The 14302-nt window shown below is 45.2% G+C and overlaps 1 protein-coding gene across 2 annotated transcripts in view; it reads right to left on the bottom strand.

The window, feature by feature from the left end:
* The window catches only part of SPECC1 (sperm antigen with calponin homology and coiled-coil domains 1), a 248034-nt gene that overhangs the window by 150830 nt on the left and 82902 nt on the right, over positions 1 to 14302 (bottom strand). For both annotated transcript variants that reach the window (XM_057535572.1, XM_007174118.3), the window contains one exon: positions 10974 to 11109. In XM_057535572.1, coding sequence (XP_057391555.1) covers positions 10974 to 11109 — 136 coding nt within the window. The remainder of the gene's footprint in view (positions 1 to 10973; positions 11110 to 14302) is intronic.

The following is a 14302-nucleotide window of genomic DNA, read 5'->3' as shown; positions in this document are numbered from 1 at the left end:
AGCCAGCACTTTGCATTATTCAAAGTTTACCCTGAGTCTCAGTGTGAGAGAACGTCAGCGGCGTGGACACCACCCCTGGGACGTGACAGGACAGATTTCCCTCTGAGAAGATGGACGATTCTAGAAAATCACTAGATCTATATGGAAAGTCTCAGCAGTTCATAAAAGGGGAATCATCTGAGAAATCCAGATAAATATGTACCTATGAAACAAAGTTATTGGAAGAAATAGGAAATTTAAAAAAAAAATCTCTGATTTGCATCCTCATTGAAATTCAAGGAGCTTTTATAGCTATGAAGATACAGCAAGAAGTCATAAAGAAGAAATAATTTGCTATCAGAGAAATTATACTAAAGATTAAAGACACAATAGTTGAATTCAAGTAAAGAAACAAAGCAAAGCATATTAGACAATAAACTTTTAAAAATCAGAGGATGCATGAAAGTAATCAAAAGGATTAAAGAAATACGTGATGTGGAAGACATACCCAGGAGACCAAATATACACATATTTGGATTTCCTGAAGGAGATGCCAGGGTAAAAAGAAAATCAATAATTAAAGTAATAACAATGCCTTGAGGGCATTTAATAAATCTACCACCCAATCCTAGTAACTCTGAGCAAAAGAGGAAAGGAAGAACTGAACCTGCAAAACAGTATCTCAAGCCAACTCTCTGTATCTGATTTAATGGGGAAACATCAAAAGCAATCACAGTGGGCTTCCCTGGTGGTGCAGTAGTTAAGAATCCGCCTGCCATTGCAGGGGACACAGGTTCGAGCCCTGGTCCGGGAAGAGACCACATGCCACGGAGCAACTAAGCCTGTGCGCTAAAACTACTGAGCCTGTGCTCTAGAGCCTGAGAGCCACAACTACTGAGCCCACGTGCCACAACTACTGAAGACCGTGCGCCTAGAGCCCGTGCTCCGCAACAAGAGAAGCCACTGCAATGAGAAGCCCATGCACCGCAACAAAGAGTAGCCCCAGCTCATCGCAACTACAGAAAGCCCACCCGCAGCAACGAAGACCCAACACAGCCAAAAATAAAATAAATAAATTTATAAAATTAAAAAAAAAGCAACCACAGTAAAATGAGAACAAGGACGTCACTAGCACTGAGCACAACTCGGGTCTCACTCACGATACAGCAGGACTCAGAGAGAAAAGACACAGCTACGGATGGAGACAAAAGGCATTGTTATCGCAGCTGACTGAATCCTTCACTTGGAAAACACATGAGAATCCACTGAAAACCATCAGTACCAGGAAGGGAAGGAGTCAGTTATGAATTAAATAGTTTAAAAATATCTAATTAAAAAAAATACAAGTGCTCACTTCAGCAGCACATTCTAAACTTGGAAGGACACAGAGCAGATTAGTGTGGAGGATGACATGCAAGTTCATGAAGTTTTCCACGTTAAAAAAGAAGAAAAAGAAAGAAAATACCATGACTAAGGAATCCCATCCACGCAAGCAGGAAAAGTATAAACCTAGGCATAAACTCAACAAACAGAAGGGGCCGGAGGAAGAGCTGGGGGCAGGAGGAGGGGGAGGGGGGAGGGGGAGGGGGAGGGGGGGAGGACGGGGGCAATAAGCGGACATTAGGGAAAAACGAAAATGAAAACTCAGAGAACTGGAGAGGCAGCACATTTCTGGATGGAAAGACTTGGCAGAAACATCAGTGTTCCTGGGGAGCAGGGAGAGCGCCCCCCTCGGAACCACCGGAAAGCCGGGAGGCCCGGGGAGGGCCCCGGAAAGCCGCCAAGCCCTGATGACCCCTGGGAAATACAGGGCCGTGAAACCACCAGGTACCACCTCAGAACCCAGGACTTGATAATACCAGCACCAAGTTCAAACCCTCCTCACACCGGGCTCACCCCAGACTCCGCCTGAAGTTAAAGCTCGTTCGTTCCTGGTCTTTCTGGTCTGTCCGATGGCGGAGAAAATGTAGTGTTTACATACGATGGACTATTATTCAGCCTTGAAAAGTCTCTCTCCTGGGGTTTGGCCATAGCCTCTCATCTGGTCTCCCCTGTCCATGCGTCCAGTCTGCACAGGCAGACAAAGTGCTCCTTCCAAAATGAGGTCGGGGCACTCACCCCTCTTTCTCTCAGTCCCTGGCCCCCCGCCCTCTGCCCTCCTCCGCCACTGCTGTCCCCCTCCCCACCTCGGCCGCAGCCAAGTCTGTTCACGGAGCTCCATGTCCTGCTCCCCGATGTCCCTCTGTTGCCTAGGGCAGTGCTGAACACACAGTAGGCACTCGAAAAATATCTGTTGACCTAATGAATGCCAGGAGGACTGCTGGTCAGAGCGGGGACTCCCAGCGCGGGGGTCAGTGTTTGGACGAGACTGCCATCTAGTGGCAGGACCGCCTTGCAGCTTTGGGGGGCGCTCAGCATCTCGTGGGGGCTGAGATGCGCGGTTATGGGGTACCAGGGAGGACAGCTGCCTAGCACGAGGGGCCACCCCATTCTCTAAGCTCCACGCCCATCGGGTAAGACCAGGTCTGCACCACGGGCACCGGAGGGAGAAAAGGAAGAAAGAAGCAGGTGTGTCCGGCTGTACCGCAGAGATGTTATAATACTGATGCAGAATCAGTTAGGAGGAGCCCGTGTTGAGTGTGGAAATAGGGCGGGCGTGGGCGAGACAAAGCCACGCTCGTTTGACCTCTCTGAAGCCCCCTGAGCTGGATGAAACACCGCCTTCTCCTGGAGGCTGCTGGGAGGACGAATGAGGCCAGCACCTCGGGGGGCACCAGCTGGGGCTGGACCCCGAGCGCCCGTCCACACCCCTGCGGTTGCTGCAGTTACTGCAGACGGCGGCAGGGCCCCGGGGATGCTGGGGCCTGGACACCAGAAGCCGGAGACAGTCCAGCCCCTTCACGCAGTTCCCCCAGCACCTGGGTTAGACTGTGTGTTAGCAGCAGATGCAAGCGTGAGCAATCATGCAATCATTATTACCTAAAGAGTGAGCATTTTCTCCTGGTCTACGTTTGAGGGCTCCTCCTTGAGGACAGATGAATTCCCAGGAAAGGGTGCAATACAGGCTGATCACAGGTTTAACCACTGTGAGTTTAAAACCACAACACTGTATCATAATTTCACAGTGAGATCCCTTCCAAATTTAATATATTTGAAAGAAAACACAGATTATACCATACCACGCATTACCAAAAAAAAAAAAAAAAAAAGTGTCCTAAAGCCAAAAGTTCAAAAACTAAGACTTGAGGGCCTTAAAAAGATTGCTGTCCCCTAAGGTCTATAAATAATTTATAATTACATCTTTCCTTTAAGGGGAAATCAACTACATACTGCTAGCATTTTCCTTATTTTCTTTAGTTTTATATTATTCTTCACAGCTGAATCTAGAGAGAATGGTTGTGAGTCCAGTGAGGTGCCGTTTCTAACACACTAAATCACCTCCCTCTTTGACTCAAGAGGACTGAGATTTAAAAACCCACACTTATTACTAGTGCCAACACTCTCGTTACCCCGGTTTTCGTGCTCGTAAAATAAAGACAAAGTGTGATCCGATATTCACACGAACAACTAACACGACTGCATGATTGCAGGGGTGCTGGCACCTGCAACAGAGACACACCGGCTGACAGGCAGCGTGGCCACGCCGGCCACTGCTTCTGACCGTGGGCTCATCAGCTGATGCGCGGGTCCAAACTCACCAGGAACGAGGCAGTTTGGGGATACATGACAATGTACAAAAGTGCCAGCTGTCCAAAAGCTGATATGAAAATGTTAAGGACAGCCTGCACTTCAAAACAAAAGGTCCAGAGACAAATGCAATTTTCTAATTCAACTCAATAAGGTCAAAGGATATAATTTCATTACAATCAAGTAGACGGCAAACTGAATTTGAATGAGAACTACAGGAATAGAAGTGCATCTTACATTCCAATAGCCCATTACAGTTTACAGAGCGTTCACAGACCTTTGCTATGACATCATTGTGCCGTAGATCTGTAGGTATTTCCTCAAGGGAACAAGTAAGGAAACTAAAGCCCACGGGGTGTGGGAACCAGTAAAACCAAGGTCTTTCTCTAGAATCCTGAACAAAGGGAGCACGTGCTGGGATCAAGCAGTTAAATAATTTACCAATGAATGGTTAAGACACACTAAAAAGCAAGTGGAAGAGGAAGGATTTGGCTAAGGCAAAAAAACCCAAAATTTAGGTTATGATTTGTATTTACTCTGTTTTTAATTTTTTAAAGCAATGTCTGCATGTGTTTTTTAAATTTTTAAACAGTATAGAAAGATCTAACATGAAAAGTCTCCTTCCTCCACCACTTCTTTTGTTTTTAAGTGTCTTTTTTTTCTTTTAATTTATTTTTGGCTGCGTTGGGTCTTCGTTGCTGCGCGCGGGCTTTCTCTAGTTGTGGCACGTGGGGGCTACTCTTCGTCGTGGTGCGCGGGATTCTCATTGCAGTGGCTTCTCTTGTTGTGGAGCACAGGCTCTAGGTGCCGGGCTTCAGTAGTTGTGGCAGACGGGCTTAGTTGCTCCACGGCGTGTGTGATTCTCCCGGACCAGGGCTCGAACCCATGTCCCCTGCACTGGCAGGCGGATTCTTAACCACTGTGCCACCAGGGAAGTCCCTCCCCCACCACTTTCAATTCTGGTAACTCTCCTCAAAGATAACATCCTTACATCCTCCCAGAAAAAAAGTTACGATTTCAAAAATTATATTAACATCTATTTAAAAATCAAAACCAATGAGGTCAGACTAGATGCACCATGTTATTTTCCCCACTTAGTAATGATCTTTCCCTGTCCGTACAGACAAATCTGTGTCAGTTTCCATGGCTGCATACTGTTCTGCTGTACCAAAATCTCATTCTGCAATCAGCACTGGGCTGATACACACTTAGGTATTTCCAGTATTTTACTGTTACAATAATGCCACAACCGAACATCTTGTCCATATATATCGGCATCCTTTTTCAAGTATATCAGTAACGCTAAATGCTAAGCAGTAGAAATCCTTGGTGAAAGATTATATGTATTTCAAATGTAGATAGATTTTACCAGATTGTCCTTGTCATCAGCTATATGTGGTGTGTCCTTTCACCCTTAATAACATCAGAAATTATCAATGATTTTAATGTTTTGGTTTTTTTTTTTAAACTTATTTTGGCTGTGCCACTCAGCATGTGGGATCTTAGTTCCCCGACCAGGGATCAGACCCGTGCCCCCTGCAGTGGAAGTGTGGAGTCCTAACCACTGGACCACCAGGGAATTCCCTCAATCATTTTAATTTTTACTAATCTGTTAGGGGAAATTGTATATTGTAATTATTGCTCTGATTTACATTCCTTTACCTCTAAGTGAGACTTGGCATCTTTCTAGTGGCTATCTGTATTTCCATTTTATGTGAACTACTCTTTTTTCTTTTTTACTATTTTTCTTTTTCTTATTGATTTATACAAACTCTTTGTAAATAAGTCCCCTTTGTTACATGTTTTGCAAATAATTTCCTCTTTTTACGAAGGAGTGTTTAATACTTATGTGATTTTTCACCATTTCCTCTATGGCTCCTGTGTTTGTTCCTACTTAGAAAGGCCCTTCCAAGGCCGAGACTACAAGTTGATTCTCTCATGTTTCCTCTTTGTACTTTCATGGTTTCACTTTTTAAAACTTAATCTCTAATTCACTTGGAATTTGTTTTGAGCAGAGGAGTGAGATAGGGATCCAGCTTTATTTTTTCCTAAAAATCCAATCAGTTGTTATTTTTGAGTGAATTATCCGCCTTGATATAAAATGCCGCCTTTATCCTACATGAAATCCTCCAGGGTATTCTGGACTGTCTCCACTGTTCCACTGAAGAAGTTAGTCCCTCGATCACTAATTTTTCAGAAATTTCCTGGTTATTCTTCTACAGTATTTATTCTTCTAGATCAGGGTTTTATCCACACCGGCACTATTGACATTTTGGGCAGGAAGTCCTGTGCTTTGTAGGATATTTAGCAGCATTTCTGACCTCTACCCACTAGATGTCAGTATCACCCCTCTAGTGATGACAACCAAAAAATGTCTGCAGATTTTGCCAGTTGTTCCGTGGGTTGGGGTGCAGGACAAAATCGCCTGCAGTTGAGAACCCCTGTTTTAGATAAACCCAGTATCATTTTATCAGTGTTTCTACTCTCAAACTCCCACTGATATTTTAATTGTGATGAAAATGAATTCATAGAATAATTTAGACATCTTTGTTTCATTTAACATAGTATACTGACTAAATTTAATCCTTTTTTTTTTTTTTTTTTGTCTGTGTTGGGTCTTTGTTGCTGCCTGCAGGCTTTCTCTAGTTGCAGCGAGCTGGGGCTTCTCTTGTTGCGGAGCACGGGCTATACGCACGTGGGCTTCAGTAGTTGTGGCGCATGGGGTTGGTAGTTGTGGCTCACAGGCTCTAGAGCGCAGGCTCGGTAGTTGTGGCAGACGGGCTTAGTTGCTCCGCAGCATGTGGGATCTTCCCGGACCAGGGCTTGAACCCATGTCCCCTGCATTGGCAGGCGGATTCTTAACAATTGTGCCACCAGGGAAGTCCCTAAATTTAATCTATATTATATTTAGTCTTCTTATCCAAGAACCATGTGTATTTATATCTTCTTTTATGTCCTTTAAAAGGGTTTTAAGAGTTTTTAAAATAGAGGCTCTGGTAATATTAAGTTTATTACTAGGTATTTTATCTCTTTTGTTCCTTCATAAATGGGATCATTTCTTACTATCTTTTCTAACTAGTCACTGATAAGAAAACTATTGATATTTTATATTCTATAACCAGCCACACACTGAACTCTTATCATATCTAATAGATTTTCAGGACATGCTAAGTTTTTTCTCATGATACAACTCTCAGGAAATTCTAAGCATTTTTCTAAACATACACCGGTATTATCTGCATAAAATCATCATCTTGTATCCTCACTTCAAACATGAATACACTCCTATAGCTCTCCTGTCGCACTGCCTAGGTTAATACTTGCAGAAAAATTTCGTGGTGGGCAACCTTGAATCATTCTTGATTTTAATGGAAACACTTCTAGGATTTCACCGTTGGGCATAGTGCTGGCTTTGGCTTGAGATACATATATTTCATATCACTAAAGAAGTACCCATACACTTGTAGTCTACCAAGAGTTTGGGGTTTTTTTGTTGTTGTTTTTTTTTTAATTTTTTGTTTATTTATTTATTTATTTTTGGCTGTGTTGGGTCTTCGTTTCTCCGTGAGGGCTTTCTCTAGTTGCTGCAAGCGGGGGCCACTCTTCATCGCGGTGCGCGGGCCTCTCATCATCACGGCCTCTCGTTGCGGAGCACAGGCTCCAGACGCGCAGGCTCAGTAGTTGTAGCTCACGGGCCCACTTGCTCCGCGGCATGTGGGATCCTCCCAGACCAGGGTTCGAACCCATGTCCCCTGCATTGGCAGGCAGATTCTCAACCACTGCGCCACCAGGGAAGCCCCCAAAAGTTTGTTTTTAAATCAGAAAGAGTGTTAATTTTGTCAAAGACATCTTCCATCTCTATCGGGATGACCATATGGTTTTTCTTTTTTAGTCTATTAATATTGTATGATGGATTATATTCCCAAATCTCCTATTAAGCCATTCTTGGATGGCGTAAATCCACTTGGTTGTGATGTGCGCTATTGTTCTTTTAATATCTTGTTGAGTCCTACTTGCTAATATTTTCATCTCCCATTTTTGCATCAGTATTTGAGAGTGAGGTCAGTCTGTTAGTCTTTTAGTGGTGCTTTGTTAACTCTTATTTATTTGTTTATTTATTTATTTATTTTTGGCTGTGTTGGGTCTTCGTTGCTATGCGGGCTTTCTCTAGCTGCATCGAGCGGGGGCTACTCTTGGTTGCGGTGTGCGGGCTTCCCATTGTGGTGGCTTCTCTTGCTGCGGAGCACAGGCTCTAGGCGTGCAGGCTTCAGAAGTTGTGGCATGCGGGCTCAGTAGTTGTGTCACGCAGGCTCTAGAACACAGGCTCAGTCGTTGTGGCACGCGGGTTTAGTTGTTCCGCGGCATGTGAGATCTTCCCGGACCGGGGCTGAAACCCATGTCCCCTGCATTGGCAGGCGGATTCTTAACCACTGCGCCACCAGGGAAGTCCCTTTGTTAACTTTTAGAATCAGTCTTAGGCTGCCTTGATGAAAATAAGTTGTACTTTCATATGTTGTATTTTACAAACCAAATGTGGGGACTTCCCTGGTGGTCCAGTGGTTAAGAATCCTCCTTCAAATGAAGGGGACACAAGTTCGATCCCTGGTGGTGGAACTAAGACCCACATGCTACGGGGCAACTAAGCCCATGCGCCACAACTAGAGAGCCCAAGTGCCGCAAACTACAGAGCCCACGCACCACAACCAGAGAGAGAAAAACCTGCACGCCACAACTAGAGAGAAGCCCACGTGCCATGATGAAGAGACCGCACACTGCAACGAAAGATCCCGCATGCCTCAGGGAAGATCCCACATGCCACAATTAAGACCTGACGCAGCCAAAAAAATAATAAAAGAAAATAAATCAATAAAAATTAAAAAAAATAATGAAGTGTCAAGTTCAAAAAAAAAAGTAAAACCATTATGTAGAAACACAAGGCCATTCCCCTGCATCCTAGAAAAAAAAGCCACATATATTCTTCACAGATTCAACTTTTTGAAAACTAAATAAATTAAAATACACCTTTGGAAAGCTAATCTGGATTGTGATATTTTATGTAACAGTGCAAAAGTCACAAGTAGCCTACCATTCACCTCCTATTATAAATGAGTAATGTCATATTTCAGCTGTGTTCCCACCTTAGACAATTGAGCAGTACACTACTATTATTAATTGAGCTGCATTGTGAGTTAGACCATGGAAAGCTTAGCTTTCTTATCTATGTGCTGCAAAAGAAAATGAAATACATTCTCTGATGTTTTAAGTTTCCTATACTCTGGACTCAAATATAATGGTTTAAAAAAAACCTTTTCGAAAGAATGAAATTAGAACACTCCCTCACACCACACACAAAAATAAACTCAAAATGGATTAGAGACCTAAATATAAGACTGGCCACTATAAAACTCTTAGAGGAAAACATAGGAAGAACACTCTTTGACATAAATCACAGCAAGATCTTTTTTGATCCACCTCCTAGAGTAATGGAAATAAAAACAAAAATAAACAAATGGGACCTAATGACACTTAAAAGCTTTTGCAAAGCAAAGGAAACTACAAACAAGACAAAAAGACAACCCTCAGAATGGGAGAAAATATTTGCCAACGAATCAACGGACAAAGGATTAATCTCCAAAATATATAAACAGCTCATGCAGCTCAATATTATCCAAAAATGGGCAGAAGACCTAAATAGACATTTCTCCAAAGAAGACATACAGATGGCCAAGAAGCACATGAAAAGCTGCTCAACATCACTAATTATTAAAGAAATGCAAATCAAAACTACAATGAGGTATCACCTCACACTGGTCAGAATGGGCATCATCAGAAAATCTACAAACAACAAATGCTGGAGAGGGTGTAGAGAAAAGGGAACCCTCTTGCACTGTTGGTGGGAATGTAAATTGATACAGCCACTATGGAGAACAGTATGGAGGTTCCTTTAAAAACTAAAAATAGAATTACCATATGACCCAGCAATCCCACTCCCGGGCATATACCCACAGAAAACCATAATTCAAAAAGACACATGCACCCCTATGGTCATTGCAGCACTATTTACAATAGCCAGGTCATGGAAGCAACCTAAATGCCCATCGACAGATGAATGGGTAAAGAAGATGTGGTACATATATACAATGGAATATTACTCAGCCATAAAAAGGAACAAAATTGGGTCATTTGTAGAGATGTGGATGGATCTAGAGACTGTCATACAGAGTGAAGTAAGTCAGAAAGAGAAAAACAAATATCGTATATTAACGCACGTATGTGGAACCTAGAAAAATGGTGCAGATGAACCGGTTTGCAGGGCAGAAATAGAGACACAGATGTAGAGAACAAACGTATGGACAGCAAGGGGGGAAAGTGGAGGGGGGTTGGTGGTGGTGGGATGAATTGGGAGATTGGGATTGACATATATACACTAATATGTATAAAATAGATAACTAATAAGAACCTGCTGTATAAAAAAATTAAATTCTAAAAATAAAAAAGATATGCAAAGATATAAAATGCCATTTTTCTCAATATTATTTTTTGTTTTTGAAAATTTTTCATAAAGATATGGTAATTATGTTAACATGTAATGGGTTTATTTTTATTTCTGTTATTTTTAAATGAATTAATAAATCAATATTTTTAAAACTTTAAAAAAAAAAAACCTTTTCGGTTTCTCAAAAAGAACTAGTCACACTGAGAAAGCCCAGGGGTTCCGGAGGCCACTGGTATCTAGACGACTCTGAGCAGCCTTCCGAGAGGATCTTCCGGCTTCCACAGGGCCCAGGACGGATGCTGTACCCCTGCCTGTGCCAGGGACCTACGCACTGACTCGCTCATGTGACACGCGGAGCACCACGAAGACACCAAGACAGCCCCAGGGCCTGCACCACCCAGCCTGGATCTCCAGGGACGCAACACGTGCTAGGTGATGGACAACCAGAGGGACCGGGGGAAGCACAGGGCTCCCCACGGCCTCTCTGTTTCCTTTTGTGGATCATCCCATCTCCTGTTGTGGGATGTTGTCGCCTGAACCAGTCCTCACTCAGAGTAAGTACTCGGTACGTATCTGATGGGGAAGGAGGCGTGAATGCCCGAGGTGCTTTCAAATGCACAAGAAAAGGCCCGCCTGGGTCCCTCTGACCTGGCTCCCTCCTGCCTGGGTCCCTTCGACCTGGGTCCCTCCCACCTGGGTCCCTCCCACCTGCGCCCCCCACCTGGGTCCCTCCCACCTGTCCCCCCCGCACCCGCCTGAGCCCCTCCTCCCTGAGTCCCTCCCACCTGCCCCCCCCCTCGGGCCCTCCTACCTGGGGGGCCCCTCAGGCGGCTCTCCGCGAGTTCGGAGACGGCCCCGGACGTGGACGTCTTTTTCAGCCGAGCTGCCCCAGAAGCGGCGGCACCTCCTGGCTTGTTGAGCGTGTCCTCACTGCTGGCCCGCTTGAGCTGAGAGAGAGGTGGACGGAGAGAGAGAGGGTGAAGAGACGCGTTTTCGGGCTGGAGCGCTATAACCCAGGAAAGCACCGAGCAGGCCCACCTGCCCAGCAGCTGAGGGGCAGCGATGGCACCTTGAGTAGCAGGAAGGCGCGGAGGGAAAAGCGCAAAGCACACAAACCCGCGATGCCCTCCCAGGGCACAGTGTGATGCCCCATCACTGTTTCAGAGATCAGTATAAGGTTGCGGGTGGTTACTACCCATCATTCACACGTCAAATAATGAGGTTGTTTAAAAAACGTTAAAAGGCTGGGAACTGATGAAGAAAGAACTGTGTGGTACACAGAAGTCAGGATAGGGCAACGCACAAGAAATGCGAAGACAATAAAAAGCAGCACAAACACATACGTCTGGAGGAAGCAGGGGTAAGAGATACAAAGATCTGAGCATCTAGGCGTGCCCACCCCAAGCACTCCCGTGCCCCCAAACACACACCGCCTCCGAAGGGAGAAGAGGGACTTTTGTGGAGGCCAGAAGAAGGCTGTTAGGGACCCTCGGCTCCTCTTCTGCCTTCTTCCCTGGCATGGGAGGTGCAGAACAAATATTTGTTGAAAGGTACTGAAGTGTAAGGGGGGGACCCCGCCCCGAAATGAGCTCACACTCTGGTCCAGGTAAATTACGCTCAAGGTGAAAGAGAAAACCCACAAATAAGTTCTCTCAACCAGTGTGAGTCTCCGCTAAAGAACACTAATTGTTCCAGAAGATGGAGGCAGGCAGATGCCACCACAAACGCGCCTGACATCCTGGGAACCAGTGTGAAAACGCCCTCAAATCAACCGGGACGTGGAAGCAGCAGCCTGGCCCACCACACCGGCCAAGGGCCCTGCTCCATCCCGCTTTGCTGGCTCTGGGGTCACATACTGAAGGTTAGGGGTCCAGATATTTGCACAATGCAAAAAAAGCAAGTCCACCTTTGCAGCATTTAGATTTCAGGGTGTTGCGACATATCCCTCAGAATGGCTTGAAAGAGAAGAGAAATACCAAGTGCTGGTGAGGTTGGGGGGCAATTGGAACACTCCCCGTCTGCTGCTGGGACTGTAAACTGGTCAGTGCTTTGGAAAACAGGGAGGATTCACTAAAGCTAAATATTTGCACCCTGCGATCCAGCAAACACACTCAAGCTCTACACAGGCTCCTGAAAAGAATGTTCATAGCAGCTTTATTTAGTACAGCCAAACCTAGAACAACCCGAATGTTCTTCAACAGAAGGGGTAAATTAAATAGTGGTGCAGTATACAATGGAAACCACGCAGGAATTTAAAAAAAGAGTTACCGACACAGTAATGAATGGGTGGGTCTCACATGCATTATGCTAAGTGAAAGAAACCAGACACAAAAGAGTATGTTATGCCTGGTTCCATGCAAGTGAAGTTCAAGAATGGACAAAACCAAATGATGGTGACAGAAGTCAAAACAGCGGTTCCCTCTGGGGGAGTTACGGACTGGGAAGGAAACTTCTTGGGTGCTGGCATGTTCTACATCTTGCCTGGGTGATGGTGACACAGATATAAGCACATGTAAAAATTCAACGGGCTGCACAGCGAAGACTAAGATTAATGCACTTTATATGCTGTTTTGTAAGTATGTTGTGCCTCACTAAAAAAGAAAGAAAACTGGAGGATGGGTTAAACCAGGGGCAAAGCCCTGGTGCCACCCTGCCAATTGCTCGTCTAGGGTTTTCCCTCATTGTTATTTTTGATCGTGGTAAAATATACATAACAGAAAATTTATCATTTTAACCATTTCAAGTGTACAGTTCAGTGGCCTTAAGTACATTACACCATCCAGAACTTTTCCATCTTTCCAAACTGAAACTCTACTCCTTAAACACTAACTCCCCACAGCCTACATTTTAAAAAAGGTGGTAAAAGTCTAAATACTAGCCAAGCAATCCTGGTCGAGATCTTTAACAAATGATTAATGTTTAAAACAACCAGTTAACATTGACAGGATAATCTGCGTGCACACGCTTGCAGTTTACTGGATGTAAACGTAACCACACTGAACAGCCAACAGCATAGGCCACCACAGCTTAACAAAAGGGATGAAATACGACAAGGGTTGACGCAGAAATACCTCAACTGCCTTCTTACACGGACCCCACGATCGTTTTCCTACCTCCCATTTTAGAGTAATAAGGGTCCCTGCACCCAAGCTCTCCAGCCTCTCAAATTATCCGCCAGGTCATCAGTGTAACATGTATTTAGTACTGAACGACAATAGCTCAGGATGTCAGCACCATTTCCTCAACAAAAAAGAACTATTGTTCACTCTGCCTAGAAGCGTGCCAGGGGCTTCCTGGGTCCCCACGGGGAAATCAATTCTGATTTTAGACTTTGAAAACACCTCAGAGGAAACACGGAAGGGAATTCTTAACGTAATTTTGCAAATGATATGCTCACGGTTCTGCTTTCCTCTGTCTGGTTCTCCGACATTCCTAAAATCAGTAAGTCTGACGCAAAGAAGCGCGGAATTATCAAACTCTGCAGCAAAGGCCCAGAGAGCCAAGGCTGGGTCTGCAAACCAGGACAGGGCATCCACCAAATGAGAGGTCCCCCACCGGGCCAGAAGTGAGCCGGCCTCCAGCCATCCCACTCTGGCCCCCATCCCCGCCCGCCCCGGGGCATGGTCTCAGGGGTACAGCTTGCCCCCGGCCCCTTCCCATAGAGCTTGGTTCTTGGTGAGATGGCGGGCGAGGCAACAGAAGGTGGGGGTGGCAGGTGGGAGGTCACTGCCCCAGGCTCAGGGCTGGAGGGTCTCCAGTGGGGATTTAGCAGTGCGTAGATGCCGTAGCTGAGGGTCTGCTTTTGTTCACAGGGGCGGCGATGCAAAAGAGGACTTGGGATGTGGGATTTCCACATAGGAGGTGCCCAGCAATCCCATGGGAAGCAGCCCACATAGTGGGTAAGGTGTGTGCCTGTGGCTCCAAGGGAGGCTGCTGGGGACGGGCCCTGCCTCCGCCTCTTCCCACCTGTGTGATGGGGGAAGGTGCTGAGGGCTCCTCAATTCTAAAAGGGAGAAAATAATACACACATCTCTAGGTTTCTGACCCTAATTAAGAACATCAAATAAGAACAATAAATAGCGGCCATCACCATCATCACCATCACCATCATCACCATCATCACCATCATCACCATTACAA

This window comes from Balaenoptera acutorostrata, chromosome 20 (genome assembly GCF_949987535.1).
Source record: "Balaenoptera acutorostrata chromosome 20, mBalAcu1.1, whole genome shotgun sequence".
Lineage (NCBI taxonomy): Eukaryota > Metazoa > Chordata > Mammalia > Artiodactyla > Balaenopteridae > Balaenoptera > Balaenoptera acutorostrata.
The sequence above is the reverse complement of the archived record's forward strand: the minus strand, read 5'-3'. Positions and strand labels throughout refer to the sequence as shown.